This window comes from Chinchilla lanigera, unplaced genomic scaffold, assembly GCF_000276665.1.
Source record: "Chinchilla lanigera isolate Chin_1 unplaced genomic scaffold, ChiLan1.0 scaffold00016, whole genome shotgun sequence".
Classification (NCBI taxonomy): Eukaryota; Metazoa; Chordata; class Mammalia; order Rodentia; family Chinchillidae; genus Chinchilla; species Chinchilla lanigera.
In genome coordinates, this window is record NW_004955417.1 from 2,939,996 (window position 1) to 2,954,398 (window position 14,403).

Here is a 14,403-nt window from a genome sequence, read left to right on the forward strand (position 1 = left end):
CACAAAGTGATACCCGTGGCCTTCATGTTACCAAGAAGAATGAGGACTGTATTGAGATCGGGGTGGAGGCCATTCGTGTTACATTCTGGAAATAAACTTATCTCATGTTTGTAGATGTGCTGAGAGTTTGAACAAGACGAAATGTAAAGGAAACAGACTGCCTTTGCTGGTACAGGATATTTCAAGACAGACACAGTACTCAGTTGTGGGATGGGTGTTGATGGCAGTTTAACCAGATTTACAGAGAAAATGAAGTGCAAGAAGCAAAGCAGAAAGTTTTGAAAACCTCGCATTTGGCCAGGAAATAAATTTGTGTGCAACATATGAAGCTATGAATGCTGGATGAATTAACATCATTGAAAGTAGAAAAGCACTTTCATAAAAGTGTGTAGGACAATGGTATTCAGAGGTTGGAGGGGGCAAAGGAAATAGAGAGATGCTGAATGAAGAGAACAAACTTGTGGTTAGAAGGTGAATAAGAATCAAGTCCTAATATACAGCCTGGGGACAACAGTTACTAATAATATACTGGCTACTTCATATTGTAGATCTAAAGGATTCTCCAGATAAATAATTCATTTACAATATGATATAGTCATTTAAAGTGCAGAATGTCTTTGATTTACTGTTAATCTTCTAAATGGTACTAAATATATGACATGTAAATAAAATGAACTTTCTGTATTATGATTATAATCTTTTCTGTACACAATTCTATAACATTAAATATCTTTCGCAGTTTACTCCTTTAACACTGTCTACTTCAAAATAATTTCACTATCTAAATTCAGAAGTTGTTAAAAAGAAACACACCATTTGCCTCAGCCAGTAGCAATCTCTTATGAACTTTCTATAATTACTTACAAGAGAGACGAAAAATAAAATAATGAGGAAGTATAATATCATGCCATCAGGTAAATAAAATTTCAAATTTGACAATATGAATTCATGACAATATTGTGCAATTTGAAATTCCCTAATAGACACAGCAATTCCAAAATTTTAATGAAAGTTTCATTCAACTTTGAACTGAATGGCAAAACACTGAGATTAACAAGGAGGCTATGAATAAGTCAACAGATGAATATCTATGTCAGTTAAAACAATAGAAACTCTTAGGGTTCCAGTCCTACTCTGAATTCCCTGGTCCTCATACATTTTTTGGCATTTTATGCTTGTTTTCTTCTCACAAATACACATGAAATCCATCAGCAAAGTCAGTAGTCTCTATTTTCATAACATATTAAGAACACACAGCCTCAAATCTCCAGTGTTAGCTCTTAATATAGGCCAGGCCCCTGACATCTGCCAAGATGCATGTCTAATGATAATCTTCTGCACAGCCTCAGTCAACAAATTACAAGCTAATAGAAGAAATACACCAGATACCAAGAGAATTACCTGTAGGAATATCTTTTCATAAGAAATCCATAAATGAAACCACCAACAGGAAACTTACTGGTTCCTGTGGATGTGATCTTTCAACTGATATTAAGATTAAACTGTTCTCAACTGTTCCTGTGGTCTGCAAACACAGTCATCTGGGAACTGTAGTACTACAACCTCCCTGACTAAACCCACCACACTCACCCTCATGACCATTCGCAACATGACATACCTGGGTGTTCATGTGATTACTTATCTTTCCCTTGATTAAGATACAAAAGCAGCTCATCTTTCCTGACTACAACAAATAATCTTTACGTTGGTCCTTCATATAGTGGAAGACAATAAATATTTGCTGTACCACCGGTGGGTGAAGCGATTTGAGGTACTGAACAGGGGAAATGTATGTAAATGCCAAGTCAAAGCCGAAGAGGAGTTTACTAGAACTGTGCCTCCACTGACTTGCATGCAAAAATCCTCACACTGTGGACACTACCTAGAGGCAATACCAGGGCCACCATTCTGAGAGCAGAAAGGTTAGTGGAACTTCTGGGATGAAGAAAGTCCAGAAAGGGTTTTGCATCTAGGTGCTATGAGGTAGCAGCACTGTGGGGAGTCTCTCAGTCACACACCTCACAAAAGTAGCAGCAGTAGTTTGTGGGCTTCTCTATACCAAGTAGATTGAGGGCAGTTTTGTAGGTAATGTAAACCAGGTTGACTCTATGTAAATAGTTATAACTCTGCTTAATTAATCTATGTTTAAAGCAAATGCATATATTAATCTTTGGGTTTCTTGCTCTGTTATTTTGAGGTAATGAGTCTCAGCCTACTATAAAGTAAACAACTTGGGAGAGTACCAGGTAGGAAGTTATATATATATTAACAAGGTAGGTTTATTATGGGCACCCGAAGTTTCAGATGTACAAGAATGCAAAATAGATATATGCACTCTAGATAGCCAGGTGATCCAGTCAAAGGTGGAAGACTGAGGGTTCAATCCAGAGTCCCGTGCTAGCTCATATCAGGAAGAAGGGTCTCCCTTGGAGGGCTGAAGGGTGTTCTGGAATATTGAAAAGTCTGCACTGGAAGCCTGGAGATGGACCTTCAAGGGCAAACGTGAAGACAGGTGATTTTTAAGAGAAACATAGGTGAGACTTCCTTCTTCCCTCTGATTTTATTCAGTCCAAGATACAAGCCTATTCGTTGGGGCCACCTAACCCCAGAGGGGGTCTTCCTTCTTCAGTAAGTCTATCATGCAGACATACCCAGAACCATGCTAAACCAATCAGCTAGGCATTTCCATATAATTTGACTCCACAGTATTTATCACAGGGGGCAAGGGACAAAGCCACCTCAGCTCATTTATATACCATTCTGTAATGGACACACCACAAAAACAGCAAAATAAAGCAAATTTCCCCACATCTTATATCTTTTAAAATAATTGATCAATAAATTCATGCATTAGTGAATCTTTGGAAAATGTTGGGAGTAAAATCTATAGATTAGAGAAATTGGGAGAAAATATTGGCCTACATACATTTAGCCCTAAACAGCTTACATGTGATCTCTAGGTCAACATACAAATATCAATGAAAGTGAAATGAAAAAGAAGTCGCTTATTAATATGAACTGATGCCTCATTCATTATCAGGCAACTTGTCCTGTAAAATAAAGTTATTGCAAGGTGTTATAGCACACATCTGTAATCCCAGTAGTCAGAGGGCTGAGGCAAAAGGATCACTGCAAGTTTGAAACCAGCCTGGGCTACAAAGTGAGTTCAAGGCCAGTCTGAACTGAGTAGTGAAACCCTGTCTAAAAAAGACAAAAATAAATAAATAAATAAATAAATAAAACAATTGTCATGCTTTCAAATATGAGAAAATGTATAATTAAAAAATATCATGTCCTAAAAATCATATCAATCAAATGGCAATGTAAAGTTAAAATTGTTGTCTACTTCAATGAAGAGTATACAATTCGCCTAATAAATGTAAATAGACACTTGGCACAAATCCAAACAGTAATCATTCACACTGACCTAATACATGTGTAGTAATATTGGTCACTTCCTTTGTAACTTTCCCTGGCAAAAATGTGCCAAAACTTGGCCCAGTATTCCAAAGTGTAAGGAAAACTACGTGTAAGTGATTATGATGATCAAACTTAAAAAATCTTGGTTTGGGTTCACAGAAACAAGAACACTCAGATAACATCAGAATTTCTAATAACATTCCTTATTCTTTAGATGTACGTGACAACTAAACCAAAGAATGTAAATTCCTGTGATACTTAAATTGCAAAAAGGTAATGTTTATCTAAAGGATATATAAACCAGTGGCACGAAATCATAGTAGATGACCATGTCTAACCAGAGGTGCCAGGAAAGGGTAGATGACCTCATGTGCTGTAGACAACCAGCCCAGAATGCAGACTTCCTGCACATCGGCCCATCAAATCTTTTCCTTCCCTGTACAAGTCCTTGCACCATAGCTATATTCCCTAAGAAAGTCTTTCCTTACAGATGCAACAGCTCCTTCATCCTCTCAAAGATCTAGTTCTTCAATAAATGTGATGTGTTTTTCACCCACACTCTCCTGAGTGTTAGTTAGCTCTGGAGGATAAAGGAGATGGACTTAGTCAGGTAACAGTGTTCTAACTCCATAGGAGACTTCACTCTCCAAAACCTTCTGTAATCTCACATTCTTAATGAACAGTAACTAACATGTTCAGCGGCTTACATCCTTTTAAAACAACAATAGGTAACATATAAGTCATTTCAGCTGTGGTTTTAGGAAGAGGACACAAAATCATAAAAAAAATGTTAACCATTTTAGAAACCAAATGAAGTTAAATAATAAACACCACCACACTCGGACAAGCTGAGTTAAATAATAAAAAAACGTGCATAAGGATGAGATGGGTTAGTGTTGACAGAATATCTCTTCTGGGAGAGGCTTACTAAATCAACAGAAACTATAAAAGAAACTCTTGTGAAGACTCATGTTTAGAGTTTAGGACTGAAAAACAGGAAAAGGCAAAAGCATGCAACTGTCCAGGGCAATAGGGTTCTTCCATGGAAACATCTTCTTATTTAGTGCCACAATAGGGGCAGGAATATTTATATCCCCTAAGGGGGTGCTGAAATCCTCCTCGGGGAACATTCCTGTCTCCCTGAGTATTTGGGCACTTTGCGGCATACTGAATATCGTCAATGGCCTCTGTGCCGCGGAGATAGGTGCCACCTTCCCTAGAAGTGTAGCGACTTATTTTCTCCTCAAAAGATCTCTTGGATCCTGTGTTGCTTTCATTTCTACTTGGATCAAACTTGTTTCTTATGTCGTAGGAATATCTGCACAAAGCTTGTTGGTGGCGAGCTCTCTAATTCAGCCTTTCTATGCTGGGTGCTCCCCTCCAGAGCTACCAAAGAAATGCCTAGCTTTGGCCATTTTGTGGTCGCTGGGACTTCTGAATATTCGAGGAGTGAAAACAGTGTCCTGGTTTCAGACTCTCAGTTCTTTGGTGAAGGTGGCTATTCTCTGTTTCATTTCCCTAGCAGGGATAGTGCTGTTAGTGATGGGGAGAAAGGAGAATGTTTCCAGATTTGAGAGCGCTTTGGATGCTGAACTTCCTGATGCCTCACAAATTGCTGAAGCCATTCTCCAAGGATTCTATGCATATGTGGGATCTACAATGCTGGTAAACGTTGCAGGTAATCGCCTTTCTTTAAATATCATGTGGCATGATATAGCTTTCTCCAGCAGAGATGGGGATGGTTAAATCTGGTGCTCTTGATTTCTAGAGTGAAATTTAATCAGGTCTTTACTACATGATCATCATTGAACCCCCATATATAAATACTCGCATAGACTATGTAGAATTCATTGTTTTTCAGTTTATACCACTACACAAACTTGAGAATTTTAAAAAGATTTTAAAGGATAGTAAGGACTATCTGTCATCCTAGACATTGTTACATTTGATTCTGGCATTCTGAGACACTTTAATTACTACACAAGTAACACATCTGCATAATCATTTCCAAGACATTTATGAGGTTTAACGCTTTAGTGTTATTTTACCATTACCACAAAATTCAGTTCCCTATGCAGAAATAAGCCTAGTCAATAATGTAGGTCATCTTCATTATTTATACCTATGTTCTCAAATACTACATTACCAGTAGTCATAAAATACTATGTCCTAATTTTGACATCACTCTATGGCTTAAGGGTACTTCCTCTGTTTGTATGATTTTACCTAGCTCTTTCACCTGCTGCATTTTACTGTATTAATTATTGAAGTTCTTTCTGAGACTGGTACAATTAACATGATCCTGTGTGAAGATACTCTTGTATCTCTGTACCAGTGCCATTCCACTCATAATATTGTTCCTAGTGTATTATCACAATTGGGTAATTTGGTAATGTTTGTACAGCATTATAGAAAAATAAAAGATTGAATAGAAAACCAAATTTTATTCCATTCACAAATTCTATATTAACACATTAGGGAAGACATTAAATATTGTAGTATCAAACAATATCTTTGGAAATTCTCATCTGAAAAATAAACTTGCTCTCCTGGTATAACACTCCCATAAATGTTATACTAGAAATTAAAACTTCACACACGCCTGTAATCTCAGCACTCAGGAGACTGAAGCAGGAGGATCGTAGCGAGTTCAAGGCCAGCCTGGGCTACAAAGTGAGCTCAAGGTCAGCCTGAACTGCATAGTGAGGCCCTGTCTCAAAAAGACCAAAAAGAAAAAAAAAAGAAAACTTCAAATGCTGATTTCTAGAAAGATGATCAGGTCAATGAGACACTGTGATTACTCCTACATATTATGAAAAAATTAGAAATGGTCTGATTTTTTTAAAGTATTTTAACATTTTTCTTCTTTCAAATGAAAATTTTAGTTGAAATTTCTTATAATGCAGTGAGCTAATTTTAATTCAATGTGAAATTTTCACATACTAATACAGCATTTATTTATGTACTAAAAGAAATTTTTAGCTTTGTCATAAGCAGTTAGTTTGGACAAAAATTTTATGGGTCAAAAGCTGAAATATTAGATGTGTATAAATACAGAGTGCAATACATGGAACTTAAATATCTCCCAAAGGTCCAAGGGCTAAAAGCTTTCTCCCTAACTGTGTTGGTCAACATTCCCATTACCGGTGTAAAATATCAGAGACCCTTAGTTTAAAACAAGAGATGTTTAATTTGACTGTGTTTCAGAGGCTTCAGTCCACAGACTGCAGGACCCAAGACAGGATCATCAGGGCAAAAGGGCACAGGAATTCAAAGCTGTTCATTTTATGGCTGTTGGGAACCAGCTTATGGATACTATACCTGACAGGAAGGAGTCAGGGACCACAGAGAGTACCAAAGATCATGATCCCTCGTCCCATCCAACCAAACACAAAGTATGCTTTCCAATACCTAAACACCTTCTAAGTCAAGTTGACATTGAATCCTAACCATTACACCAACTTATAGCACTATTGGTTTGTGGTGATAAGTTAACAGAGTGTGGTCTATAAAAAAAAAAGTGGGTGGTCATTGAAGGCATGGCCTCAGAGGTGTTCAGGGATCTTTGTCTCTTCCTTCTCCCCCTTTGATCCTCAGTGCCATGAGGTGAATGGATGCCATTCACTCACTCACCTGCACAGACATACCTTGTTGGCACCTGCTGGGTGCAAGCAGTAGGGTAAAACAGTCATGAATTAAATCTGCAAAACTGAGCAAAATAAAACCTTCCTCTTTATAAGTTTATGTTATATGTTTGCTGCTGTAATACAAAGCTAACTGAGAGACATTCACAGATCACTACTGGGAATGCTCCAGTTGCAAATATATATTCACCTTCACCACATTGTTTATGCTTGCTTTTGATTATTTTCTTTGCTGTGCAGTTATTGTTTTTTAAATCAAGTTTTTGTTTTTAAATATATTCAGATATTTTACATATCAATCAATTTATTTTAACTATCTTCCCCGTGGTCATTTAAGTACCAAACATTTTGATTCTCCTCTACAAAATCTTGTTTTGGTTTCAAATATTTTTGAGAGCCTGCTTCAGTGTTATAAGTATAGACTCCTATATTTATCTGCATATTACTTACAGTGAAAATTGTTGTCATAATGAAAATACTTGCATGCTAGCAACAAATGGTCAAACTGCTTTCACCAGGTAATGTCAGAAAGTTAAGATTTTCCACTACTGTTTATGCTGCCAACATTTTGTCAGACGCTTAAAATTTCTGTCAGAGAAACCTGGATACTTTATTTATGTAGCATCTGCCTCTCTTGAGTATGATTTCAAGGTGTGTTTCCTTGTACAGTAGAGAGGCCATGCCCGTGCTCCTTACCTGCTGGTCATTTTATGTCACCAACTGCTGTCACCATGAACTGCGACTGCATCACTGTCTAACCTATTTCTGAGAACACTGTAGATTCAGGATTTGATTCTTTGCATTTATGGGCATTTCATATATTACATCCCTGTCTATTCCTGTTAGATTTCACTTTATTTTGGGAATCTCTTTTTTCCTTTTTTTTTTTTTTGTGGCTTTTGGTGCACAAATAGAGAAACATCCAATTTTAGACAAATTTATTGATTTTTTATATAAATACTGTATATTACATATGTTTTTATCTTCTTTAATAAATCTTTTCTATTACGCTGAATACATTCTACTTTTCAACCTTTTATAGTTGTGTACTTCAAAATTTAAGTCTTTAATACATTAAAAATTTATTTTACTGTTAGAAAGTACTTTTTGGTCAAGTGTACAGTTATCTGTCAGAAATCCAGATACTACAGTATTTCAATACTAATTATTTATACATACTCATATAAAAGTCATTCATTTGAATAATAATTCACTCATGTATTCTATATGTTTAATGCCTATGAAGTACAAGGTTTGGCTTTGGAAATTAGAAATATAGGAATGAAAATATATTAGAGAAAAATATGTACTTATACAAAATCTATAGAGTAGTGAGAGAAGAGAAATGAAATTCAATAAGTGAAAATATAAACACATTTGAAAAGCAAAATGGATTATCTATCATTTTCAAATTACAAAGCAATATGGAGGTGTCCATATGAGGTAAACACATGACAAGAAAAAAGTGTGGAAGTGGGATAAAGAAGTTTCAGTGGGCAGTAGGATTTAACTTATCCCATAGTCATCATAGAAAATTTTATTCACATACATAAGATCCAAATAGCTATGAGCAAAATAAATCTACAACATTACATACAATAATCAAGATTCCAGAAATTTGTTACAAAAACAATATTAAAAGCAGGTGGAGAAATGCAATCTATAAAGGAAAGCCCATCAGAATCACAGTAGACTTCTCAATACAAACATTCAAGTCAAGAAATATTGGAGTGAAATATTTCAATCTTTGAAAAAAAAACAACCTCCAACCAAGATTGATATACCCTGCAAAATTATCTTTCAAAATCAAAGGATAAATAAGATAGGTGAGAGAGAAGAGCTGAAGAAATTTATGACCACCAAACCAGCTATCCAAAATGCTCTGAAGGATACTTTTAGAAAGAGACAATTAAGACCACAGATCCAAGAACACTAATAGAAGAAGCCAACAAGCAGGGCAAGTGACATATGGGAAAAACAGAGCACCCACAACAGGAAAATAATATGAGAGGGATAAACCAATACATATGTTATAATTGTCAACGTAAATGTTCTCAATTCACCAGTCACAGGAAACAGACAGCAACATGGATGAACGAGCAAGGTCCAACAATATGTGGCATACAAGAAACATATCTAACTGAAAAAGAAATTCATAAACTGAAAAGCAAACAATGGAAAATAATACTCAGTGCAAAGGGAACCAGGAAATATGCAATTGTAGCTATTATATTTGCAGACAATGTGATGTTCAAGCCAAGACTGATTAAAAGAGACAAAGCAGGTCACTACATACTTAATGAGGGAAAATGACAAAAATAAGATAAAACAATCATAAATATATATGCACCAAATGCCGGTGCATTTACCTATGTAAAACAAATATCAATGGACATGAAAAATCACATAAGAACTAACACAATTGTAATGGGAAATGTAATACTCAGTTTCCACAAATAGATCAACTACATAAAATATCAACAAAGAAATATCAAAAATAAACCAAACCTATGAAATAATGACATTAGTAGATGTCTACAGAGTGATCCACCCAGAATATCAGAATGCAAATTCTTCCTAGCTAGAACATGCTGAAGTAAATGAGCAGGAATAGAAATTATCCCATACATATTACCTGACCAGACTGCAATGAAAATGGAAATCGATGGCAAAAAAAACCCACAGAAAATGTATAAACACGTGCAAATTCAATTACACCCTCCTGAAGAAACAATAAGTCAGTCACACATGAATTTAAAGAAGAAATTAAACAGTTTCTAAAGTTAAATGATAATGCTGTAACAACATACCAAACTTATGGGACACAATGAAAGCAATCCCAAGAGGGAAATTTATTGTGCTAAACTCTCACATCGTGAAAATGGGATGAGCCCAAATAAACAAATTAATGTTGAACTTCAATCCTCTAAAAAAAGAAGAACAAATCACACCCAAGATCAGTTGGGGGGCCTCTGCGGCAGTGGGTGGCACATTTGGCTGTGTGGGCACACACAGAGGCACCAGGTCTGCACCACACCCTGGCAGCTGCGGCCTGGCAGGTACCTGGAACCTGGAGCACCCCTTTGTGTGTGCCGCTGCTCTTGTCCTTGATGTGGACCCCTCGCCTCTCCTGGAGCCATGACTCCCAACTTCACACCCGGGGACCTCATCTTCACCAAGATGAAGGGTTATCCTCAATGGCCAGCTCCAGTAGTTGAAGTTCCTGATGGAGCAGTAAAGCCACCCACAAACATACTGCCCATCTTCTTTTTTGGAACTCATGAGACAGCTTTTTTAGGACCAAAGGATATATTTCCTTACTCAGAAAAGAAGGAAAAGTATGGTAAACCAGATAAAGGAAAAGGATTTAATGAAGGCTTATGGGAGATAGACAACAATCTAAAAGAGAAATTTTTAAGTCAGCAGGCATCAACTAAACAGTCAAATGCATCATCTGATGTTGAAGTTGAATAAAAAGAAACTGTGTTTCAAAGGAAGAAAGTGATCATGAAGAAAAAACAAGCAATGAGGATATGTCTTTTTTTATTTTTATTTTAAAAATAAAAGGAGGAAAATATTAACAGACAGACAACATTTTACAAAATAGCAAAGGAACAGTACAGACAGTACAGAGTTACAAACAAAGTGGTAGGCAATTAACAATGCTTGTTGTATTACATATTGATATCTTCAAAGTGGTTTCTCATGAAAACAGATATAGACATGCAGTGCTGATCAACCAAGGACTCATTGACAGTTTCTTTCAGCAAAGAAATACAAGACAGTAGAACAGCCATGTTGACTATCCTGCATATACATACATACAAAATTTCTCCTTCTTTCCCTTCTCTTTTCCCACAAACCAGTTGCCCTTTACCTTTGAGTGCTTTCCTATCAATTCACAATGTCTATCATATCTCCTAGTTTAAATTAACTTTTTCAGGTTTTACACTAGTGAAACAATATGGTTCTTGCACATGTATGTTTGATTTATTTCACTTATGAGTATGGTCTCTAGTTGTGACCATTTACCTATAAAAGCCTCGAGTTTATAATTCTTTATAGCTGTGTAATATTCCATTACATAAAAGTACCACAATTTTCTTATCCAATCCTCAGTGGATGGACATTTGGGTTGCTTCCACATTTTAGCAATTACAAATTGTGCTGCTATGAACATAGGTGCACATATATTGATTTGATATGATATTTTTAGATCATCTTGGAAAATACCCAGAAGGGGAATAGCTGGGTTGAATGGGACCTCTACACCTAGTTTTCTGAGGAATCTCCGAACAGATTTCCACAGTGGTTTCACCAGTCTGCATTCCCACCAGCAGTGGAGAAGGGTTCCTATTTCTCCACAGCCTCACCAGCATTTGTTATTGTTTGATTTCTTAATACTAGCCATTCTTACTGGGGTAAGGTGGAATCTCAGTGTTGTTTTAATTTGCATTTCTTGAATGACTAATGATGTTGAACATTTTCTCATATATTTATTTGCCATTTGTATCTCCTTGTCTGAGAAATGTGTATTCATCTCCGCTGCCCATTTTTGGATTGGGTCTTTGAATTTGGAGGCGCTGATATTTTTTAATTCTTTATATGTTCTAGATAGAAGCCCTTTGTCTGAGGGACAATCAGCTAAAATTTTTTCCAAGTTTGTGGGTTTTCTTTTTACTTTGATGGTGATTTCTTTAGATGTTCAGAAACTTTTCAGTAGGATGAGATCCCAGTAGAGGATATGTCTAAAGCAGTTGACATCAGCACTCCAAAAGCCACCAGAAAAGGGTGGAAAAGAAAGGCAGAAAAAGTAGAAACGGAGGAGGCAGGAGTATGACAACAGCAACAGCATCTGTTAAGGTACAAGTGAATCCTAAGAGAGGATGACCTGCAGCTACAGAAATCAAGATTCCAAAACCAAGAGGCAGACCCAAAATGGTAAACAGCCTTGCCCCTTAGAGAGTGACATGGTTGCTGAAGATGATAAAAGTAAGAAAAAGGAGCAAGAGGAAAAACAACCTAAAATGCAGCCTAAAAGAGATGAAGAGGGCCAGAAGGAAGAAGATAAACCAAGGAAAGAGCCAGGAGAAAAAGAGGGCAAGAAACAAGTTGAATCAAAGAGGAAAAATGTAGCTAAAATGGATTACATCAACCTCTGATTCTGAAGAAGAGGGAGATGATCCAGGTGAAAAGAAGAGAAAGGGCGGAAGAAACGGACAGACTACTCACAGGAGGAATATGCTGAGAGGCCAGCATAAGAAGAAAGCCACAGATCGAAAACACATGCAAGAGAACAAATGGAAAGTGACCAGCAGAATAAAGATGAAGGAAAGAAGCCAGAAATTTAAAAAGTGGAGAAGAAGCGAGAAATATCAATGGATTCTCGACTTCAAAGAATACATACTGAAATTAAAAATTCACTCAGAATTGATAATCTTGATGTGAACAGATGCGTTGAGGCCTTAGATGAACTTGCTTCACTTCAGGTCACAGTTCAACAAGCTCAGAAACACAGAGAGATTATTACAACCCTGAAAAAAATACGATGATTCAAAGTTAGTCAAGTTATCATGGAACAGTCTGCAATGTTGTACAACAAATTTAAGAACATGTTTTTGGTTGGTGAAGGAAATTCTGTTATCACCCAAGTATTTGACTCTTGATGAACAAAGACAGCATGAGGAAGTGAATAAAACCAAAGATCAAGGGAAGAAAGGACCAAACAAAAAGCTAGGAAAGGAACAAACAGGTTCAAAAGACTCTAAATGGAGGATCTGATACTCAAGACAGCAAGCAATCAGCCACAGTGTAACAGAGACAGCAATGAAGAAAGCAAAGACAACCACGAAGCTGGCAGTAAGAAAAAGCTATCCATTGAAGAGAGAGAGACCGGAGTATCTCTGAAGGAGTGAGTCTACGGCAGATAACTAGGATACACAGTACCTGAATAGAAAGAACATTTGAGAAGTTTGTATTAGTTTTCATTTGAGATATTTAGACTGCTGAAAGTTTTAAATTTTTGTAAGCATTAGGTTTTGATGTTTAAAACTTAAGGGAGAAAATCCCATTATCTTTGTTTAAAAGTTATTAAACATTATTGTTAATTGTGCTTGTGCAGTATTAACAGCTATGTTATACACTAAATGTGGGGTGAAATCCACTTAGAAGATATTAAACTACTTTTCCAGACATGGTTGTCGCATATTTTCAGTTAGTGTGTGTATGTTAATGTGTAATTCATAGAACAGAGTTACATTTTTAAACTTCTACTTGTACAAATATTTCCCCTTTTCTCAGATTCCATGGGTTTTGTGCAGTTTTTACACATATTGGATTTACCAGACTGTCTTTTCACTGTGGGTTTTGTAGCAGTTGAGCATTTCTCTGTTTGATAAAATGTTACTTCTATACAAGTACTCACTCTTTCCTTTTTATCAAAAGATAATTTTAATCTCATTGTGCAAGATTATCCAGCTTCTTTGTGACATTGTATGGCCTGACACTCCTTTGTATGACAATTAGATATTCAATGGACATTGAACTGATTGTTCTGTAAGGTACAAAATTCTTGCTAACTTTAAGAGGTAATTTAGTTTTGTGGTTGGGAATTCAGTGAAGACATAACACTTCCCTGCAGAGAACAGATTGGGTGCATATAGAATGAGACTGATTTTTAGGGTTCTGCCATCTGAGATCCTTTATAAGGCACTCATGCTTATCTTTGAGAAATGCCTTAAGTCACACTAAGTCACAAATAGTATTTTTAATTGGAAAAAATCAATCTGTGGTGCTTAGATGGTAAATATGAATGAATACTATATGAAAAAGTTAAGCTATTTGAAAACATGGTTATATTAGAAGGGAATTTGTATTTTCATTTCTCTATCATGTGTATAAATATAGGATTACAGGATTACAAAAAAGTAGAAACATTAGATGTTCCAAGACAACTCTGACTAGTCTGTATTTTGATGTATATGGACTAAATCAGGGTGAACCAACATTAACACAAAGTAAAGAGTTTATTAACTAAAGGATGATATTACTAAGGTATTTTAAATATTTGGTCAGTTGATAGTTTTCAATAAGTAGATTTATTCTTACATTTTAAACTTTTATGAATTTGGGAAAAAGACTTAATACCAGTGCTTGTGTGTGACATTCATTGTGTTTTGACCTCTCAGGTTTTTTCATTTGCACATAAAATACTTGAATTATTTCAGTTTTTGGATTCTCATTTTTGAGAGATCTTACAATAGAGCTAAGACTGCTCTTTGGAGGGAACTTTGCTAATATATATATATATATATATATATAAGCTATATATACATATATT

At 36.0% G+C, this 14,403-nt stretch overlaps 1 protein-coding gene and 1 pseudogene across 1 annotated transcript in view; both read left to right on the plus strand.

Annotated features, from left to right (window-relative positions):
• The first annotated feature begins 4,345 nt into the window (after positions 1–4,345).
• Positions 4,346–14,403, plus strand: part of LOC102028749 (solute carrier family 7 member 13-like) — a 44,068-nt gene continuing 34,010 nt past the window's right edge. Inside the window, exon 1 of the mRNA XM_005381733.2 lies at positions 4,346–5,098. Coding sequence (XP_005381790.1) covers positions 4,432–5,098 — 667 coding nt within the window. The 5' untranslated portion in view covers positions 4,346–4,431. The remainder of the gene's footprint in view (positions 5,099–14,403) is intronic.
• Positions 11,733–12,991, plus strand: LOC102028414 (annotated as a pseudogene).